The sequence below is a fragment of the Pogoniulus pusillus genome, chromosome 10 (genome assembly GCF_015220805.1).
Source record: "Pogoniulus pusillus isolate bPogPus1 chromosome 10, bPogPus1.pri, whole genome shotgun sequence".
Lineage (NCBI taxonomy): Eukaryota > Metazoa > Chordata > Aves > Piciformes > Lybiidae > Pogoniulus > Pogoniulus pusillus.
Window position 1 is genome coordinate 24,007,187 of NC_087273.1, and position 23,043 is coordinate 24,030,229.

Genomic DNA, 23,043 nt, shown 5'->3' on the forward strand with positions numbered 1-23,043 from the left:
GACGTATCAAGAATCCTACAGAGCTTCAAACGAGAACCAACAAGCATTGTAAAAAATCTGCAGTAAAGCTGTTAAGAGAGTGGATTCTAAATCCCTTAGGCAGAAGCCTAGAGTATCAGAGAGCCTGTAATAAACATCCCATCTTGTCTGAGGACAAAAGATCACAGATGTTATGGGAATGAGTGTGGGAGAACCACAAACTTCTTAGATACACACAAAGAGCTTGTTAGACTTTTTGCAATATCCCTCAATATGGAGCTGTTTGTAAGAACAGTAATGGATCTGGGAAAGCTTTTCAGCATTTTTCTTCCAGATCTTTTGACAAACAGGGAAATTTCCCACACTGACACATATGTCGCTGAAGTTGCAAAGATGCTTGTGTGCAACATACTCCTGTGCTAGTTTGAAGCAAGCTGGAACGTTTTGGTAAAAGAACTAGATAATGGGCAGTGAAAAGGTAAACATGGTTGGGTCTCCTTCCCTTCTCCTTCCTCTCAGTCTCGCTGAGAGTTCTGGGAAGAAGAAGGAAAACATTTGATAACATTCTCCATTTTGTCTTTCATTCTGCCTGTCTTCAGACCTAGCCACATCTCCTTAACCCCACTGCCACTAACCTTCCTTCTTAACCTCTTGGCTGCACCTCTATTCTTCCTGGGAACTGAGGTAAGGTTGAGAGGGGCCGGGGAAGGTGTTGGGTGGTTTGAGAGCCCCTCCTGGGGACTCAGGTTTCTGGGAGGGGAGTTGTGCTTCTGTATTGTTTATCCTTTGTATATTTCTGTATATAACTGTATATACTGTAAATAGCTGCTTGTATATTTGCTGCTGTAAAATAAATAGCTTCATTTATATTCCCAGAGGCCTTCTGAGTTAGCTGGGGCAATTCCAGAAGTGTGGGGGGGTGGATAAGATCCAAACCATCACAACTCCTAATGACAGCTTTGAAATCCTTGAAACTAAATATTAAACTGTGGAGAAAAATGCCTAAACATATACACTCTGCATTAAACATTACTATAACAGAGCACAGGATGAGGCATCCCTACCCATCCTGCTGCACTCCACAGAGCAATTTGTTTTCCATGTCTCCATAGCATAAGTTGCAAAGCAAGGTTGACAAAATGGATCCCTGTGGAATTCCACAGCACTGTACGTAGTACCTAGTAAAAAATTAAAAATCAAAACACAGAAGAAAAAGACTGCAATGGCCATTAAACATTTAGAGTTTTCTTTTCAAGTATAACATGTGTTTCAATGAGCAATATGCTCCATGCTTTTGCTTAGCTTCATAGAATAACCTGTTGGAAAAGGCCTTTCAGATCGAGTCCAACCATTACCTAACTCTGCCAAACCTGGTGCTAACCCCATGTCCCTTAGGACCACACTTATGTGTCTTTTAAATACCTCCAGAAGAAACTTCTTCTAATATCCAATCTAAATGTCACCTAGTACAACTTGGGGCCATTTTCTCTTGTCTTAGCACTTATTACTAGGGAGAAGAGACCAATATTCACCCCACTACAACTTCCTTTCAGGTAGCTGTAGAGAGTAATTAAGTCTCTGCTCAACCTCCTTTTCTCCAGACTAAACAACCCCAGTTCCCTCATCTGCTCCTCACCAGCTCTGTTCTCCAGATCCTTCATTAGCATCATTTTCCTTTTCTGGACCCACTGCAGCACTTCTATGTCTTGGAAGTGACAAACCCAAAGCTGAACACAGTACTCAAGGAGTGGCCTCACCAATGCTAAATCCAGGGGAATAATCACTTCCCCAGTCCTGCTTGTCACACTATTCCTGATACAAGCCAGGATGCTGTTGGCCCACATGGCCTCCTGGGCACACTGTTGGCTCATGTTTGGTGGGCTGATGGGATAAACTCCTCCACTTCTCCACTGACTACAAAGGAAACCAAGGAGCTAAAGTTAGGTAGGAGAGATGCATCCTGAGGTCCTGTGTTCTTTGTTTCTAGTCATAACTTAATCAAAGGTTGGCAGTTTGACTTTTCAGAGTCCATATGTTCTTTGTCAGAGCCTTGGGAAAGTATTGCATGATAAAAAAAACATAGCCTGGCCTTTTTAACAAAATCCTGTGAAAAGGAGTGCAGCACATTTTCACACTGAAAAGCCTCACTGAAGTTTTTGTCCTTGCCTCTAAGAAGTTAAATATGGCTCCAGAAGTTTAAACAGAAGAAAACACAATGGACACATATTCCTTTCTTATAACTAACTCTGGTAGATGATTCTCATTGAACAAAAGAAATTTTATAACTGATCTCAAACTGCAATGTTTCCTTCCTCCTTCAGCTGCAGAGCCATCCTTTGTTTAAGCTTTGTAATTCTTTATGTTACATCGTGCATAGCTTTCAAATGAGTGTTGTTTCATGTACAAGAAAGTGCACTGGACAAATGTTTCAAGCTACTATTTATTTTAATTACTGCTGAGGTGTTTATTTCTTGTTTATACTTGGACAGAGTGACCTAGCCGAGGAAAAATATTTTCTTGGAATTGGGAGGGTTTTTGGGGAGCATTGGTTTTTCTGCTTGTTTTTATGTTTTTTTCCAAGACCAGGAAGCTGTTCATGCTAATACACCTCACTTGTATTTGCAAACCAAGACCATGTTTTTTAGACATATTTGCTACTTAGAGGAAATACAAAATGCCAGATAAGTACCTGAAGCAACACAAGGAGAAATCTGCATCACTAACCTCTGTAACAGCTGACATCTAATTTGGAGTTGCCAATAATTTTAATGCCAATTGTTATCACCTTATTTCAATTGCTGCATGCCAGAGCAAAGCTATGCAGAAGAGATTTAATTTTACACTACAGGGGAAAAGACTAACAAGACTTTTCCTCATTGCTTGGATGCTTTTTGCTTGCTACTATGGATTGCAACATTTTAAAGTATTTTGACATTTGCAGTCTTAAATGAAGGTTACATGTTTATAGAATAATGCATTCTGTGAATAGTTACCATCATCCAGGTAAGAAAGAGAAATCTTACTCAATATAATTTTGAATCCAAATTCCTCATGCCTTTATGTAGCTTAAACTACTAAATATTTCAAATTAACAGGAAATAAAAATCTTTAAGAGACAGCTATCAAAAACTCCTTCAGACAATTAAGTATCCTGCTTAACAGAAAAAAAAAGCAAACAATATATGAAGAAAAGTTAATTTTTTACCTTTTCTTAATCTCCAGAATACTGTTATGTAGCATGTGAAGAAAAAAGGCAAACAGAGTGGAACTTGTTTCATTAAAAGTTAGGCTCTAGAAACAGAACAAAACAATATTTGCACTTCAGAAACGTACAGCTAAATTAAAAGTCCAGTATAAACTGAAGAGACAGAGACCTTCACAAAAAGGTTATGACTGTAATAGTCCAAACCCCTAAGGTAAGAAAAAAACCCAAACACCAAAACTCAAGATCTGAATACACACTCTAAAAAAGCTGCTCACAAGGAACAAGTGAACAGTGGTCTTTTTGTTTGTTTGTCTGGCCTCAGGAGAAAGGCCATTTTAAATCGGTGTTACATGGGAAACTGTTTTGGCCATTTTTTATCCTGTAAGACAATTTCTCCAACTGTCATGGGTCTTATGCTACCTGAAGCATATATACCCTCACTTGTCAGTTCTGCTTCCAAACATATTCTTTGCCATGTATTACCAACAATTCCATACATTATTGCCCACCCAATATTTACAAAGCTTATTATGTTAAAAACTGTTTAACAAACTTAGAGCAGTTTAAATCCCTTTCACAGAATCACAAAACTAACCAGGTTGGAAAAGACCTCTAGGATCATTGAGTCCAACCTATCCCCTAACCCTATCCAATTAAATAAACCATGGCACTAAGTGCTTCATCCAGCCTCCTCTCAACAGGTCCAGGGATAGTCACTCCAACACCTCCCTGGGCAGTCCATTCCAATGACAATCACTCTTGCTGTGTAGAACTTCTTCCTAACATCCAGCCAAAGCCTGCCCTGGCACAGTTTGGGACTGTGTCCTCTTGTTCTGTCAGTGGGTGCCTGAGAGAAGAGACCAACTCCACCTGGCTACAACCTGAGCCTTCTCTTCTCCATGCTGAACACCCCCAGCTCCCTCAGCCTCTCCTCACAGGGCTGTGCTCCAGTCCCCTCACCAACCTTGGTGCCCTTCTCTGGACACATTCAAGCATCTCAGCATCCTTCTTAAATTGAGGGGCTCAGAATAGGACACAGTACTCAAGGTGTAGCCTGACCAGTGCTGAGTACAGGAACAGAGCAACCTCCCTAGTCCTACTGGCCACACTATTCCTCATACAGGCCAGGATGCCATTGGCCTTCTTGGCCACCTGCACACACTGTTGGCTTATGTTCAGCTGCTGTCAACCAGTACCCCCAGGTCTCTCTCTGTCTGGATGCTCTCCAGCCACTCTGTCCCCAGCCTGTAGCACTACATGGGGTTGCTGTGGTGAAAGTGCAGAACATGGCACTTGGACTTGTTAGAACTCATGGTGACGGATTGTGCACATCTGTCCAGCCTACCCAGGCCCCTCTGCAGAGCTCTCCTACTCTCCATCAAATCCACACTTGCTCCTGTCTTAGTGTCTTCAGCAAACTTACTGATGCTGGACTCAATCCCCTCATCCAGAGATATCTGTTATCTGTACCAAAAAGACAACATTCTTCAGTCACTCAGCCTGGCAAAATACTTTTCTCAGAATATATTTTCTTAAAGCAATGACATACATACCATGCAAATTGCTTTCAAATATAAACCAGTTTTAAACAGAATGCTGCCTTTTATGTAATTATCTAGCAGTTACCTACACTGGATGTCCACTGGAAAAAAGAACAAAACAAAACCTACACACATGGCCCCAGAGATCCAGACAGTTTTCATTCTCATCTGTGTTCTCACTAGGCTTTCTGCACTTTGCAGGATTTTGGAATTATGTACCACCCCCACTCTATATTCTACTCCTACATTCACAGATATACAAGATCATTTTACTTAAAAGCATGAATTACTCTGTCAAAATTTTCCAGCATCAAGTTTTGAAAGGAAGCAGCCTGTGAGAAACCACCTGTCTGGTCAATCTGATGCTCTGAAACTTGTAGACTGTTATTATGGAACACCTTGAAGTTAAATAACAAAACATATTAAGCAAGTGACTGAGCATTCCACCCACTCCTAAACCTTTCTCTTGCACAGGGATTGAGAACAAATATTTGGAATTAGTACAGTTCTCTGGAGTACAACAATTAAAACAACAGAAGGATGTTTCCTTCTTGTAACTGTCGGAGTAAATTTAAAATACAATATCTAATGTTTCATTGTAATTTGATTCATTTAAATATCTTTAAATAAAAAAGCAAAGACCTGATCTTAGTTTGTGTTGCATTTTAACTCCTGAAGAGTTCCTTTTGATCAACCCTGGCAGGCAATCATTAAAATTAGCTTTTTCTTAAAAAAAAACCAAAACAAAACCAAACCAACAAACAACTCATGACCAAAAAAGCCTCCACCACACCAAAACCTGCACAAAAAATACTCTAACAGCCACACAGAAGCAAGCCCACAAAACAAATACCCCAACCATCCAAACACAACAGAAATTTCTGAGCTCTGTGCAGTTTGCTATTCATGACACTACATCTATTTCCTTAGCTACTTTGCTTAAAATCTATTTAGCTCATTCTTACTTCCTTAAGTTTTAAGGACAGCAAGTGTCAGAAGTCCTTCATTGTTAGATATTTTCTCCCTTGAGAACTCTTGCAACAAACAGTGGAGTAAGGAACAGAAAAAGAAAACACTGCTTAAAATGAAAGTTTGGGACAACAGTGAGAAAATCTGTGGTAAGTGTAGAGGTATATTTTGTCATATTTCTTTCCTGCTGCACTCCACCCACTGAACATTGAGGGCCTCTTATAAACATCAAAGAAGAGATGACAAAAATTCTTCCACGGAAGGTGCCACATAACTAGAAGATTAACGATATCACCACATAACATGTACACTCAATTAAAATCCCCAATCTTACTCCAATTCTTCCACAGGTTGCTTTTTCAGTTCAGAAGAAACCTCCCAATACTTACCTGTTCAACCACTATTGCATTTTGCAATGAGGTATTCTCCTGAAGATGGGACAAAAACTGCTCCATGTCTGGCAAAAAATCCTCAAAAGTAGAAACCTGTATGTGGAATGTAAATAATTAAGTTTAAAAAGCAGTAGAAAATTCAGCACCAGATTTTATCAGTGAAGATCAAAGGGATACCATTATTGCATTATTTTAATCCAACAATTCTGCTACTGTTAAAATTAAGTATCTCCTACATGTATTTCTATTATCTATACTACATTTATCTTTATTCTAACTAACATTAAGTAAAAAGCATAAAAAGTGCAGAGTAAAAAGCTTTGCTTTGAAAAACATCCAACACTTTAAAAGGTTTTAGGAAGTCATTGCCTAATTCAAAGGAAAGCTACTAAAGGAAAGCTATAAACAAAAGTACTCCTCGGACTGAAATAGATCTACAGCAGCAAATAGAAATCAGCAAGCCATACATGTCTCCTATAGAGCTTCCTGGCTTTTCCACTTGTGGTTATCATAATCACTGCGTAGCGCCGTATGCAGTAGACGGTTTGTTTCTCGGGTTTTAAGATCTGTGAAATCACTTCCACAAGTTTTTTGTGAGGAATGGTATCAAAAGCCCTCGACACATCAGTCTGAAATAGAATAAATATCTTCCATTCATCAGGATTAGTAAAAACACTGTGGTAATATGAAAAAAAAGTATTGTTGTAGTATGCAATCAAGGCTCAAGGCAAAACAGCACATAGGACTGCAATTTTCATACCAAATTTGTAACAAAAAAACCCTCACTGCTTACCTGCAAAATCTGTCCTTGTTCAGTGAATTTTCTCTTAGAAGGGAAAAGCATAACTCTGTTATTACTAGAATATACCATATATACTAGAATATACCATATATACTAGAATATACCATATGCAAACTTGAAATGAACATTCATAAACCTTCAACCATTTAACTGATGTTCACTGCTGATATTTTTTTTTTATAAAACCTTGCTCTCTGTGAGATCATGGAGGTGACATTTTAGGCTTTGGAAAGCAGAAAACCCAGATGTTTAACCTTTCATGAATACTATAGTGCAATCTTATCTCTGAATTTACATGTCAGTCAAAGTCTAAAACTTTCTGAAGAAGCAACAATCTTAGGAGAACCCTTTAAATGACCTCATTCTTTGCCTTCAAAGACAATAACTGAAAGTAATTTCAAGATAGAATGACAACTGACTCAAGAGAGCATAGAAGATGAGCTCCACTATAATATATATACCAAAGTGTGCAATTTACATACATCTGTATAAAGGCTATGAATCAAGCTCAAACAGAAAGGTTTTCTGCTAAACTGAAAAAACAGTGTTAAAGACAAGCACTCATTTTTTGCAAGTCAGAGAAGAACTTTGTTGCAGTGACACTAGAGTTCTTCTTCAGCAAAAAATGATGATACTGAGGATAAGAATAACAAATTCAGCACCTATTTCTAAAAAGGTGCCGAATTTATCCAAGTGTGCTTTTCCTTGTTTCCCTCTGGGAAAGGCATATCTGAATTTATACTTATGTCACACTTTTACACCCAAGTAAACTGAACTGAAAAAAATCAGCACATATGAAAAAGCAGGAGCTGCTACATAAGAAAAAGACAGAACAATATCCAAGTGAAAGAAATGCTAGTGCTGGGACACTCCCCCTGAAAAACATAACCAACCCCACACCCCAAAAAAAAAAAATAATCAACCAGAGTCTGTTAGGTACACACAAAACTTTATTTTGAAGAAAAAAATTTATACAGTTAGACCACAACTATTACAACTCTAAAAGTATCTGCACAAGCTGACTTTGAGAAGTTAGTCTGAACACAGAATTAAAAAGACATACCTTTACATAGTAGAAATGAGGGATTTCACCACCTGACTCACGAACCTTTGTAACAAACTTCTTCCATGACCTGTAGATATCATCCTTCCCAAACGCCGAAGAGCCAATAATGCTGGTGTTTATAGTCCGTTCATAATTCAACACACTAAACAGATTTTTCAGTTGAGTATTGTAGTGATGAATCTAAAAAGACCAAAAAGAACCACCTTGAAGTATGCCATATATTTACTCAATTATTTTGGTCAACTGCAGTTTTTAGAAAGCCTGAATACAGCTGCAGTAACTACCTGGAAGTGATAAAGCAGCCTCATACATGTTCTGGGTTTTTTTGTACACTTAAATTCTATGAAAAAATAAGTTTGTTTTTTGTTGGTTGGGAGTTGTTTGGGTTTGACTCCTGAAAATCAAGTTCTAATAGTTAAGCAGATAAATAAATGAACCCTAATAATTAAAACTGCCACCAACTAGGAGGCAACTTTGCAAGTATCATTGATGGAGATTATCATCACAAAAAGAACATGTGCCCTAAGACTTTAGACTAATTCTGGCTGCATCATCCATTCAGCCTCTGGATGTACTTTATGCATGCACATCAGTAGAGATTTTACTCTCAGTTTTGCAGCAGTAAGATACACCAGAGTGGCAGTGACATAGCGTAGGCTGCTAAGCTCTGTAAGCACCTTGCGGAAAGAAGTACTGACAGACGTGAAACAAAAGAAAGGGCAAACCATACTACTGAACAAACAAACTGCACATGTAGCACACTTATCAATCAGTTAAGTTCAGAGAAATCCTTGAAAATGTAGGACATAAATGCCTTCTTACTCTCAATGGCAGTATTGTTATCATGATATGGACACAGTGAAACTCCTAATTACCAAAACATTCCAGATCAGGTGAAAACATTTATTTTTGCACTGAAACAAACTGAGTAGAGGTTTCAGTGAAAAGCTGACAAAATTAAAGCACATCAAAAATGTTTAGTGTACTACCACCACTGCTTCCAAAACTGCTTGATCCAACCTCACCATTTTACGTAAGGTAAGCAATTATGTTCATTCATTGGCTGATCACTGGGGCTCTTTAGCTTGGAGGAGACTGAGAGGAAACCTCATCAATATTAAAAATACATAAAGGTGAGTGCCAGGAAGCTGGAGCCAGGCTCTGCTGGGTGATGCCCAATGACAGAACAAGGGGCAATGGGTGGAAGCTGAGGCATAGGAGGTTTCATTTAAATGTGAGGAGGAATTTTTCTCCTGTGAGGGTGACAGAACACTGGAACAGGCTGCCCAGGGGGGTTGTGGAATCTCCTTCTCTGGAGATTCTCAAAACCTGACTTGGCATGTTCCAGTGTGATCTGGTATAGGAGATCCTGCTCTGGCAGGGGGGTTGGACTGGATGAGCTTTCGAGGTCCTTCCAGCCCCTGACATTGCGATTCTGTGATCTTGGAAAATGTTTTTGAACAGTTTATACAACAAAGACTTCTGGAAATGAATACGTTTTTGTGAATTACTGCAGTAGTATCTTCTCTGATATAGGGTATGTGTCTAAGAAAAGCAGCCAAAAACATAGAGATGTAACTCAAAAGTAAACAAGCAGCAAGGTCAAAGTACTCATCACTAGAAAAACTCCTTACCTTCTTAATGAGTGTATCTCAAGATGGCTGCTTTTTCACAAAGCTGATAGCCATGAGTACTAGCAGGCGAGTCAAAAAAAACCCACCCCACTATTGAGACTCATTTCAAACCCATATGAACTAGACCTGAGACACATGGGAGCTGCAGTAATCACAGTAGCTCCTTGTTTTTATGTTATAAGGAATTCCCTTGAGCCTCTTAATTCCACAGAACATTTCTAACCTATGAAAGATTATGAAAAAATAACACTTCCCAATAGCTTTTAGTTGATGTCTTGTAAATATGGTCCAGGATCACATACTTAATAGTCCATACTAAGAAGCCATTGACCTCTTCCTGTTTGGAAGCACATTTTATCTTGTGCACTGCATGGGACTCAGTCTTAAGGAAAAACAATTAATACATCAATTTAAGGCAGTGAAACTGGATGCCCACAGTGTATTGTGGTTAACTGGCTTGTTAAACAGATTCTTCTGTGACCTGTGTTCCGTCCCTGCACATGGAAATTGCTGTAGTGTGGGAGACACTACAGCTTCCTTCCCATTTCCCTGCTACATCTGACCCAGGTTCCTCACCTTTCTTAGACCTTCCTCTGTAACGCGCTCAATTCACCCATGTGTGGTCCCCAGGGTTGACCTGCCACAACCAACCAACATGCAATATGTACTCAGCTGAATAGCAACATATCCAACCCTCACCCTCTGGTGCGCCAAAAAAAAATTAGATGTTAGTTCACAACGCCGAATATTTTTGAGATTTCCATCCTTCTACTGCCACAGACGACCAATGCCTACCACAACTGGATGCCATTAGCAAGCCCGAGGAAAACGAACGGAAAAAGAAAAGAAAGCAAGCATGATTACTTGACAGGCCATGCCATTCTGTTGGACTTGTCTCTTTAAGACAGGCTTGCAAACAGAAGTATGTGATTCTGGAACTGGAGGCTAATAGCAGTTAAGTATTGAGAAGGCAGAGGCTAAACTGAAACTGGCAGACCCAACGAGACAGTCCAATTTTAATGTTCCAGTTCATCACATTAAAACTACTTTTATATAAAACTACTATTCACTTTATTACCTGCCTACATCACACCCTCATAAAACAATAAATAAGATACAAACCTTCTTTTCTCTGCTCTCCTTGCTGAGTGCTTGCGCTTCAACAACACTGGTCACTTTTACAATGGGTCTTAACCCATGTGTTTTGGGGATGAACCGGAGCCTCGATGCCACAAGACTGGTCTTCTTCTGACGGATAGCTTCAATCTCCTCCGAAGACAAAGCACGTAGCTTTACCTTGGCAAAATGGTTTCTAAAATACAAATACACATTTAGTGTAAGCAAAAGGAAAGGCAGAGCTAAAACATTTCATCTGTTTATGATAAGTGAAGCCAAGTTATTTTTCTAAAGAAATAAATATGAATAATACCCTCTGCAGAAAGCAACATGAAAATCTGAATTTCAGAATAATGTCATGGTATCTGAATGGGAATGTAATAAAATAACAAGTGAGAACACATTTCTGCTTGAAGCAAGTAATTAAAACACAGCTTAAGACAAATGACAATTTAAGCACAGATTAGCTAAGTCCATTTGAACATTATAAGGCATTTTTTATGCAAGAAAACAGGAAGCTGGATATTTCTCATGCTTTCAGAGATTTGAATTCATTAACAAAGCCGAATTCTGCAAATTACATCAAGAAAGATCCAGGGAAGGAAGTATATAGTGCAAAGCACTGTTCAACTTCCAACATGCAGGGCACCTACTAGTTATTAAAAGTTGCAGTGAATGGAGACTTAAGGACATTTAAGTATCCAGTAACACAATTCAAAAGAAGTGATATGATGAGCAGGTGTCTAATAAAATGAACAGCAGAAAATAATAAAGAAGGTCCCCTAGTCACAGGTTCTGAGCTTTGTAAGTTCATCTTACTAGGAAATGTGTCTCCCTGTCAGGATTTACAGTTCAGTGTTGCTTAGTTTAAATCAACACTTGCCCAAGCAACGAGGCAGGAAAAGGTGGTGGAATCCTTGCTTTTGCTTAAGATGTACTGCTAACATAAAAGACTTGGATCAGTCTCCTGCAGTGCTTGTATTGTTCAGAAGGACAAGATGAGACATTTCAAAACACCCCACAGCCTAGTGGTTAAGATACTTCCCTGGGAAGTGAAGCAAGAGAATTCAAATCCCTACTAACAAAGGGACATGAATCTAGACTTGCATACGTATTTTTTACGTCCCACACAAACCGACAACCTGGTTTAGCAACAATGGATGTGGAAACCTGGTAAGACATCTGGAGAAGCCAATCACACAGGTAAGAGAGGTACACAAATACTTCTCTTCCGTATGTCATGCAACTCACATATGAGCTAATGATCCAGTTGCTGGTGCTGTCAGGATGTGAGTGATATAAGTGCATGACACTTGAACGGTACAGAGGCATCTGGGGCCTACAAGTTAAGCTACTACTGAATGAGTGCTATGAGGATTTATACTCACGTAGAATTAAATTCCTAGTACAGATGCTGCCCAAACTAACACAAAAAGAACAAGTGATCTCTTACACAGCTGGAGATTGCTATTATGTATTATGACAAATTCTTCCCTGAACCCATAAAACTTCATCATGTGCAACAGACTGGAGGGAAAAAAAACCCTCAACCACTATATAAAGCTATATGATTTCCTTTCAAAGTGAAGACAAAGGCAAATTATTGGCAGATCTGACACTGAAAATTCAGAACTTCTGCAGCATTTTCAATCCTCAGCCACCATTGCATGCGTCAGGGACAGGAAGGATGCAGTCCTTAGGAAAATAGCCGCTGACACCACAACTTGGAAGACATTGCTTTTAAAACATCACCTAACATTCTGCAGGCCACGTAACATGAAGCAGTTGTTATCATGAAACACTGAATTTTTCTTATTAAAGTGCTAGTTCCAATTTAGAGTATGAAGTTTGGTATAGCTTCAAAAATTAAAAGAAAGTTGTCTGTGTGGCAAGATCATCACATTTTCACCTCTACCCATACAGCAAGATAAATACAGACTCAAGTCCCCTTTCAGAACCACTGTCTGTATCCTTGAGTGGAATTCTGCACAAGAATAAAGACAGTTCTTTAGGATGGGAATTTACTCCATAATTACAATGGAGAAAATAGAAATAAAATGGAGCAAAGGCAAGCTCATGCATAAAGTCCAGATCCACTTAGTACAGCCTGTTCCATCTGTTTCTCTTCTTAGAGAAATGACCATGAGCAGCAACAACCAAAGAAGAGAAAGAACCAGTGCAGTCACAGAACAGCTAATAACTTCCTCCAGGGGAGATAGAAGCAGCTCAACACTATTTGAATATACTAGCTGGATAAGAGAAGGCAATACCTGATGAGTGTCAAAATGGCCAAGGTAGCCCTCAACAGCTGTTCCTCAGTATCTCTAAACCTCTGTTTCTCTGAGTGTAAAGTAGGCCACCTGTATGTATGCAGCAAACTAGATTAATAGCTCCCACGTTACAGTGCACACCTGGAAAAGCAGTGCTTGAAAACCCTAGCCTCGTGAGTGATGCTTAACTGCAGCTGCCTGGATCAGACTAAAAGTCTACTTGGCTATATACCCTGCAGCCAACAGCAAAGACTTTGTCCTTATGGCACACCCTCAGCAAGCATGCAGCACTACTTTCTTGAGATCTTTCCCCAGCTTGCAGTAACCTGCAATTCAGAGAATTCCCAAGCCAAAGCCAGAAAGGGATTCCTGCATTGCAAGGGAATATGTGGGAAATGACACAGCAAGAGGAAACAGCCTCAGGTTGAGCCAAGGGAGATTCAGGTTGGATATTACACAGAACAGGTTATTTTGCATTGGAATAGGCTGCCCAGTGAGGTGGCAATGTCACCATCCCAGGAGATAATTAAAAGATACGTGGATACAGTACCTAGGGACACGGTTTAGTGATAGTGGTTTAGCAGTAGTCATAGGATGCAAGCTCTAGACAAGTGATTGTACTTGATCACCTTACAGGTCTCTCCTCACAGTTCTATGAAAACAGGATGAGCTGAGACTAGAGTCTTGTCACAGTGGGTTTCTGTAGGAAACTGACTAGGGATAAAAGGGCTAAAGCAATAAAAACCAGTTGTTCTCTTCTAATCACAGATCTCACATCTAACATAGACACAACTCTAGACCTAATATTGAAATAGACTGCACTGTACCCAAGATGATCCTTTATGCCAAAAGTAGCCTTTGAAGTAGGTTAAAACTATGTAAAATGCTAATTGTAATACAAGGCTGTTAGTTTGAAGGCAAACAGAGTAAGGAGTCTGAAAATTATATTCCACTACTTCTACTTATATTGCATATGTGCCACAACTGCAGATAAGACAGAGGCCCAACAAAATGCAAACACAAACAGTAATGCTGCACTGGAGATCCCAGTGTTGAAATCAGGGAGTGGCCGGAAAGGAAGGGGTAAACTACATATATAACCATGCCAACCAACAGACTACTGTGAATGCAGAAGGTTCACCATATGAAATGACCATTAAAACACAAATCATCAAGCATGTCTGGTTTCAAAGCTCTCTCAGACACTGACAATTTAAAATGAAAAACTCAGACTATGGAGATAAATGCACAATACTACTTATTAAAACTGCCTTCAAATCTTTACTATTTTCTCACTTCATTGTTTAAACTTTGGTCACTAAAATAATACTCTAATTACATGCCTGTATTTTTTAAGATATAAGAAGCAGCATGGGATTACATATCTGCACTAAGAGATGCTGCAGCTTTTAAATCCCTCAACCTTCAAAAAACCCCACAAACACACAAGTTTGAATTTATGACTAGAGTTATTACATAATCTCAGCAGAGGTCTGTATTTTAAATTAAAGAAGCTGAAGCAAAAATCAGTAATTTTAAAGTTAACTTTCCCAAGGTTACTTTGGGATTCTACCACTACTTTTACTCGTTGTTAAAAGGTATAAAAAAATAGTTAAAACAAAATCAATCTTTTGTTACTGCAACAGTTTCTCCTCTACTACAGAATTTTAAATTGCAATCTGTTTTCTCACACAAAAATATTTCTGAATTTTCTTTTGGAAAATTAAGCCAATAAATGGGCAGTAAATGAAAGCAGAATTGTAGCTTTACACTACAAAGCACAAGACTTCCACATATTCCATTAATATTTGAATAGTTTTCTAATGTTACCTAATTCCGATGTTCTGTAACTTGCCCCAGACAAGCTTTCGGTAGTAGGAAAGGTTGTTCTTCTTGGACATGGTCTCGGTGATATAGAAAAATGATCTGAGCAACTCAACGACATAGGTACCCATCACCCAGTACAGGAATTTAGCCAAAATCTCTTCACGGAGACAATGTTCTGAGGCCGGAACAAAGTGATCACCTTCAATAAACAAAGGTAGTCATAGTAAATATTAGCTCTTTGCACTTGGAAAATAAAATAAACAGAAAACCCCACACATAACACTCTTCTTAGGTTGAGGTCAACGGAAAAAAAACCTGCAAATACCAACAACTGCATAGATGACACTTCAAATTTTCACTGACATAGAACAATGTGACAAGCCCAAGCTTAAAGTACAAACATAAAAACTCTCTGCAGTGACAAACTGACATATAGCATACAAATACACGCCATTAATAGCCCAAAGGCTGTCCTTCTCCTGACATCAGCTGTGCAAGACACTTAATGCACACTGGCAAGATTGTTGTGCAGCAAAAGATAACATGGAAATAAGCCAAATACAATACAGTAAGCTACAACCCAAAATTTTAAAAATGGGGGGGAAAGGCAATACAATGCAAATACTAAGGTGTACTGCAAAAATAATGGAATTAAACTGGGTTGACTTAGACATGAGAACGTTGTCCAGATTTTCAAACTACATGAAAGTTAATTTCAAGGTTAGCTTTTATTTCAGACATCCTATATAAAACTCACTGCTGCAGTAAGTTTAAAAAAAAAATAATAAAGGCACACTAAATCCATCAGTACTTACAGCATTTTTAGATGGCATAAAAATTATGAACCCAGAACATTCCTAGCTAACGTCAAATTTAAGGCCACACGTATTTGCAGTGATGTCTGAGTATGGGCAAGAAGTAAACAAAAGTCTGTGCTACAAAACCGAATTTCTGCCAACTTCCAGTACTTTCTCTAATTAAATTTAAAAGCAGAATTCAGAAAAAATATACCGGATGATTTAAACAAATCACACATAAATGTTTAACTGCAAAGCACAAACCATGATGAGAGCATGATAAGGGCATGTTAAAACCAGCAATTTTGCCATAACAGAGCCAAGAGTTAAAAGTGAAACACATAAAGTGGGAGTAAGTTTCCAGTTCTTCACATGTTTTGTGTGCTTCAGGGTGGAGGCATTTTCATGTATTTTAGCACTTAAGAAAAGATTACCATAAAAGTTAAGTGCTCACTTTAAGAGAAGACAGGCAACATAAATGACAAAATCTCCTAGCTTTTAGAGAATTCTCTAACTGAAGAGTTACAATATGCAGATCTAATACACAAATTACATTAGGATGTTTCAATTAACTGTGGACTGGATCATTTGTTTTCAAAGTTCTTGACAACAGATGTAAATGACGAGTACAACTCAGGGAGCCAAAAAGAAAGCATTATTACTGCTTCTGGAGGAAAAAAAAAGACAGGTAAATGGCAATTAGACCCTACAGTAATCAACCACAGAACTACCTTTTCAGCCTAGATTTAAGAATTAGGACAGTGTTTGAAGAAAGACTTCTTCAGAGAATCAAGCTTTACCTGTCATCATCTGAAAAGAAGATTGAAGAGAAAGGATTCGTATAGGACTTGGAGCAATCAGCTGATGTTCTCAGGACAGCTCTGAAGGACCACAACCTGTCACAACAGTCTCACAACCTCTGCACCACCAACTACTCATCCTTAAGAGGCGATCAGTAAGGGTCTCTTGTTCCTAGAGAAGGGCTCTAGAAAGAGGCAACCCCCATATTGCACTGAATAGGTTCCAGACTGATGTCTTTCTCACAGGATTCATGTGAAGGGGGAAAAAAATCAACACCTGTGGAATGAAAATTCACTCTAATAGCAGAGGAACACAAGTGTCTCAGTTTACCTTAAGTTCTTCCTGAAAACTCAGGGTACCCAGCAAGTAGACTGCATTTGTTCATTACATGCTTAGGTCATACTTCATGATTTTTCAGTTATTGTCATTTGGAAGGTAGGGGTGAAAGGGCGTTTTGTTGAAAAGCTCAGGTTTTAAGCTCATGTTTGTGAAAATGTTATTACACAAAAAACATGAATGAGAATGATGAAAACTGCGGTTTTGGAAGAAACACAGGCTTAAGCATTCTTCCATCACTAATTACAGGCACTACCAGGTTTGCTGTCTTGGCTAAGGTTATCATCCAACAACTCTGAGCCCCCATTCAATATTCTCCCTATCTCACCTTGAACATGAACACCAGTCACCTGACACTCCCATCACTTAGTTGTTTAATGAAAGAAGTACCTTTGCCTAGACGAAGCCACAAGCAGTCATTCACTCTCATCTTCCACATCAACTCTTGCAACGAAAGCTTAGCAAACATCCCCATGGAAATGAACACTTTCACATTTTTAAAGAACCGGCACTTGTTATGATTTGAACCCCAAAGCTCAGCAGGGATGACCTTCTCCAGACACTGTCTCACAAACATGTACACCTGCCAGTGCCGGCTGCACTGTTTGATGAGGTGCCTGAGGTCTGAATCACTTGCCTCTCGTGGGTTTTGCTCCTCGTTCTGCAACTCCTTATGCAGAGATTTTGAGAGAGAAGCATTTAAGTTATCTGGCACATCAGTGTTACTGCTGCTTGTCATACATGTAACAGGCTCCTTTCCAAACTGTTCTGCTTTGTTGTGAACCTCTACCTCCCCAGGCAAGCCTGCCTGACAAGGTAGCTCTGGTTTTTTTGCATTGGTTTCAAATATCCGAACAGGGCAAGTGTTTTTTAAGAGACTTAAGTAAGGACACTTTCCATGCTTCCTTAACAGTGCCTGAAATATGCATCTCATTTGCCAGTAGCGTTTGGGCAACCTCTTCCTTCTCCACTTGTGACGTGGCAGACTTTGGTGGTGCTTTTGCTCCAACACATTTTGGCTTAAGAATATAGCTTCTACAAGCAGTCTTCCACCTGCCTCACAGCCCTGCAAGCGATTCAATAAAAAAGATTCAGGAAAACATTCTTTGAAACCCCTACGAGAATACAGAAGCAACTTCCTGTCAATGTATACTGTAGACCATGAGAGCCTATTTGGTGACTTCTTGGCCAAGTGAGCTGCGGGACTTTCCCACCTTCTGTATTTTGAAGAAATACCTTCCAAAGGTTTGCTTTGTACAGAATCCAACTTTGATTCATACATATTCATCTCTACTCTTTTCCTACGAGATTCTGCTTGCTTTTCGGTGAGGGACTTGGAACACTTGTTACTCTGAACTCCCTGCAGAAGAGAGCTTTCACCTGCCACACTCTTCTTCCCATCATGAGATGCGTGAACTAAGGAAGGACCAAACATATCACTTTTACTTCTTTGAGAAATGTGCTCTTTTTTAATGAGGCATACAGAATGTGATGCTACACAACCAGCTTCACAGCTCTTGCAACTACTTTGCTTTACATCAGCAGTGACACTATTAACATTTCTGTCTCTTGCTTTCTCCTCTACTTTTGCTCTTTTAGCTGGAATTTCAAGTTGCTCCCTATCACACTTCCTTTTTAAAGATTGTGCTGTAGCTGACAAACGTAAACTGGAGCTACTCTGTTTTTCCAGATGCTCGGTAATCATTCTGATCTGTTCATCTGCTTTAGAAACATCTTTTGCAGAGTAGTGGTAACTGGACATTAAGCTTTGCATCTTGTCATTTTTTGTATTTCTGACACTGGAGACATTAGCTTCAAGTCTTTGTCTGCATTTCCACCCACGTGACTTTGAAAGATATTGTCTATGAAACATAAGTCTTTTTTGCATATAGTCAAGCAAACTACTACGCTTACGCTTTGAAAACCTTTGTTTAACAAATACTGGGGATGAGTCTGCATTATGCGTAATAAGTTCATAAACTGGCTGCCCACAAACCTGGTAACAACTACTAGGGGGAACCAGCATAAAGATTGCACAATGTTCTAACAAATACATTGTCACATCATCCCCTATCCTGCTCAGCAGTGTTTCCCAGAGGCCACTGATACGCATAGTTTCTGTTACAGTATTGGGTAGGTAGCTGTATACACGTGAACATGGCATGATTGGGAAATAAGAACTGTTCTCATCCAGTAAGGAGTATCCATATGCGAGGATATTCTTCTTTCTCTTTTCACACAGTCTCTGAATAACTCTTGCAATGACTTCATTCTGACCAGATAACTGAAGATAGAAAGATAAAAAGATAATTAGCTTTCATCATTAACTTTTCCATACACCACAATATACATTCTAAATGCACAGACATGCAAGTTACACAGTGTTGGCTTTAGATGAAGCCTTTCACAAACACCATATCCGAACAGAAAGTTTTTCAATCGTACATGATGCTTACACACAGCGATATGGGGCCACATCTTTAAGGAAGCCTTTTTAACGTTTATCCTTTTGATCCTGGTTTTCATGCTCAGGAAACATCCTACACAACTACCTTCAAAAACCAAGACTCCAAGGCCTTCAAGGTCACGCTGCCTGTCGATACCTCCTCAGGTAGACACTAACCTCCAGGCATGCACACTAATTCTCTTGAAGACTCAATTTCCTTTACATACAGAAAAGTAATTAAATAATTCAGTGCACAATTCTAAACCTTGTTCAACAAGCTTGCGAAGTTTGTTTCCTACAGTAACAGTTTCGGTCACACACGCTGTAGCTTCGAGAGAAAGGCAGCGTTTCCTCTCCCAAAAAGTTTCTTCCGCTTAATCACCAACCTGCAAGCAGTTTCCCCACACCGTTCTCTAGCCTCTCAAAAACTGGAAAGTGGTATAGTTCATTTCCAGTCGCTCCCCGGCAGTATTCGGGTCAAGAGGAGCGAGGGCGGCCCGAGCACGCAGTCCTTTTGCGAGATAACCAGTCCTGCACTGGCACCAGGACTCTGCTCGCCCATCGCCCCCCCCTCAGAAGAAAGGGATGGTCCCCTACTCCTTCCAGCTGGCTTAGGCCGACAGCCGGGCGGGCCGCTGCGGCGAGGCCCGGCCGGCAGCAGCCACGAGGGGCGGCACCACCGCCGCGCACACATGGAGGCTGCCAAGCACGCTGCCATCCGCCCGGCGCCGGCCCCGCTGCCCCACCGCGGGCCGGCAGCTGCCCTTCCCGCTAGCGCCAGCTAAGCTCCGCGCCCACACTGGCGGCCCCAGGGGTCTCGGCAGAGCTTGCTGCTTGATGGCGGCTCTGCAGCTGCGGTCGCCCCGTGCTCCATGTAGGTGCAAGTGGACCATCACTTGCGCCCTGCCTCCTACCTGCTGGAAGGTGAAGGGCCGGGGGATGGCGCGGGCCCCGCAGGGGACGCATACCACACACTGGCCGACGAACGTCCGGTAGCACGAGGCGTCGTCGCCCCGCAGTAACTCGGCCTCCCCAGCACTGCTTTCCCGCAGCTGCCGGATGAAGGTCTCCAGCGGGGTAACCTCAGAGTAGCAGCCGCGCAGGGCACCCAACACCGCGGCAAAGGGCTCCGCGCCCGCCATGTTGTGGAGACGGAGCACGCCGCGCCGCTCCCCTCCGTTTCGCACCACTCCGCTCCCCTGCTGCAGCCGCCGAGCGAGAGGAAACTGACGAATTTCAAAACAGTGTGGGATTGTTTGCTTGCTTTTTTCTTTCTTTCTTCTGGTTTTTTTTTCCGCTTTAAATAAGAGCTGCCCCACCGAACCTCCTCTCAGGTGACGCTGGGACCCAACGTGGTCTCAGAGGGGCGAGGCGGGGCGGGGCGGAGCCGGGGGCCCGGTGCCGCTGTCCAGCTCCACTTTCCATCAGCCCGGCGGTGACCGGTGAGGCAGCGGGACGGGGCTGGGCGAGGGGCGAAGGCACGGCTGGGGGTCTGCGAGGCAGAGGAGCAGCACTGGCTATTACACGTGTGGCACTGCTTCTGACCGGACATACAGGCTGTTATTTCCAGACTGCTTTGTAGCATACTGACAGTGAATAATTCGTGCTGTGTATTTCAGGTTGCTTGGGATAGCACGACCTACAGCCAACAAAATAGCTGAAGAAAGAGTAGAATCATACAATCATAAAATTATAGGGGTTGGAAGGGACCTCTGGAGATCATCGAATACAAACCTCTCCCCAAAGTAGGATCACTTAGAAACACAGAAACAGGTTGGAAGAGACCTACAAGAACATCCAGTCCAACCTATCACACAGCCCTATCCAATCAACTAGACCACAGAAGCACAGAATCGTACAATCAATTAGGTTGGAAGAGACCTCCAAGATCATCCAGTCCAACCTATCACCCAGCCCTGGTGGTGATAGGTCTAGTTAAACCATGGCACTAAGTGCCTCATCCAGTCTTTTTTTTTAATACCTCCAGGGACAGCAACCCCACGGTCTCCCTGGGCAGCCCATTCCAATGCCAATCACTCTCTCTGGCAAAAACTTCCTCCTAATATCTAGCCTACACCTCCCCTGGCACAACTTGAGATTGTGTCCCCTTGTTCTGTTGCTGACTGCCTGGAAGAAGAAACCAACCCCACCTGCCTCAGGGCAGGTCATAAAGGAATATATCCAGTGTGATGGTTTGGGTGTTACCTGCTCCCTCACACTCTAGAAATACCCAACTAGACTCAGCCGGCTCTGGGAATATAAATGAAGCTATTTATTTACAGCTAGCACAATATACAAGCAGCTATTGACAGTATATACAGTTATATACAGAAACATACAAGGTGAAAGTAATACAGAAACACAACTCCCCTCCCAGAAACCTGAGTCCCCAGGAGGGGCTCTCAACCACCCCTGCACCTCCCCCCTGCCCCTCTCAACCTTACCCCAGTCCTAAGGAAGAATAGAGGTTCAGCCAAGAGGTTAAGAAGCAAAGGTGAGCGGAAGGTGAGGTTAGGGAGATGCAGCTCAGCCAGAGCCCAGCCAGAGAGTGGCAAAGATGGAGAGTGTTATCTAATGTTTTTAATTTTTCCTTCAGCAAGACTCTGAGGGAAGGAGACATCACCATTGTTTTCCTTTCACAGCCTATGATCTAGTTCTTCTCACCAAAACATTCTTCAAACTAGCACAATCCACCCCTGTCTACTTCACTCAGAGTATTGCTAAGAACTATCTGATCTAATCTAAACCAGTATTTACACTAACGGATATTACAAGTTCAGTTCACACTTCATTCCCGTTATCTCAGACGTAGGTGATTCAAAAGCTCAGAACAGTTTGTCTCCTCACAGATGAGATGAGAACAGGGACTCCCAAGTGACATTGGGTTCGTGCTCACGTACTGTAGATTCTCTTGTAGATTTCTTTCATTGTTGGACGCTGATGATACCTAGAACTGAAAACTCCTAAGAGCTTGTATTATACACTCTGAATTTAGACTCTCTCAGCTAAGGTTAGATTTATCTGTGGAATACATTGGATTTCACCATTCTCTTGCATTACCCAGTAGGTATGACCAGGACCTTCAGCAGACACCACCCCTCGGACAGGTTTCCCTTCGCCTGAAGGAGAAAATACCCAAACAGTTTTCCCTAACAGATTCTTTTCACGTACAACAGGAACTTTATCACCGTCTACTGTTTGGACCAAATCTGATTGTGCAGGTCCTGCTCTGTTTACTGAACCTCTACTATTTACCAACCAGGTAGCTTCTGCTAAATGTTTGTCCCAGTTTTTCAGAGTTCCACCCCCCATGGCTTTTAGGGTGGTTTTCAGCAAACTGTTGTAGCACTCAATCTTCCCTGAAGCTGGAGCATAGTAGGGTATGTGATAGATCCATTCAATACCATGCTCTTTGACACAGTTTTTTACAAGATAGTTCTTGAAATGAGTGCCGTTGTCTGACTCGATTCTCTCTGGAGTTCCATGTCTCCACATGATTTGTCTCTTCAAGCCAAGAATGGTGTTATGTGCAGTAGCATGTGGAACTGGATAGGTTTCCAGCCATCCGGTGCTGGCCTCTACCATCGTCAGCACATACTGCTTGCCAGAACGAGATCAAGGTAAAGTGATGTAGTCAATCTGCCAGGCTTCACCATACTTGTACTTTGACCATCTCTCACCATACCATAAGGGCTTGAATGGCTTAGCCTGCTTAATAGCAGCACAAATGTCACAGTCATAGATGACTTGGGTGATAGCGTCCATGGACAAGTCAACTGACCTATCACGAGCCCATTGGTATGTTCCATCTCTACCTTGATGTCCAGATGAGTCATGGGCCCACCGAGCTAAAAACAGGTCA

General features: G+C 41.1%; 1 protein-coding gene across 1 annotated transcript in view; it reads right to left on the reverse strand.

The window, feature by feature from the left end:
- The window catches only part of TERT (telomerase reverse transcriptase), a 38,331-nt gene extending 17,841 nt beyond the window's left edge, over positions 1–20,490 (reverse strand). The window contains exons 1-9 of the mRNA XM_064150048.1: positions 20,096–20,490; positions 17,126–19,019; positions 14,805–15,000; positions 10,711–10,900; positions 7,952–8,134; positions 6,554–6,715; positions 6,084–6,179; positions 3,185–3,270; positions 1,044–1,157 (exon numbers count right to left, since the gene is read on the reverse strand). Coding sequence (XP_064006118.1) covers positions 1,044–1,157; positions 3,185–3,270; positions 6,084–6,179; positions 6,554–6,715; positions 7,952–8,134; positions 10,711–10,900; positions 14,805–15,000; positions 17,126–19,019; positions 20,096–20,323 — 3,149 coding nt within the window. The 5' untranslated portion in view covers positions 20,324–20,490. The remainder of the gene's footprint in view (positions 1–1,043; positions 1,158–3,184; positions 3,271–6,083; positions 6,180–6,553; positions 6,716–7,951; positions 8,135–10,710; positions 10,901–14,804; positions 15,001–17,125; positions 19,020–20,095) is intronic.
- Positions 20,491–23,043: the final 2,553 nt, after the last annotated feature.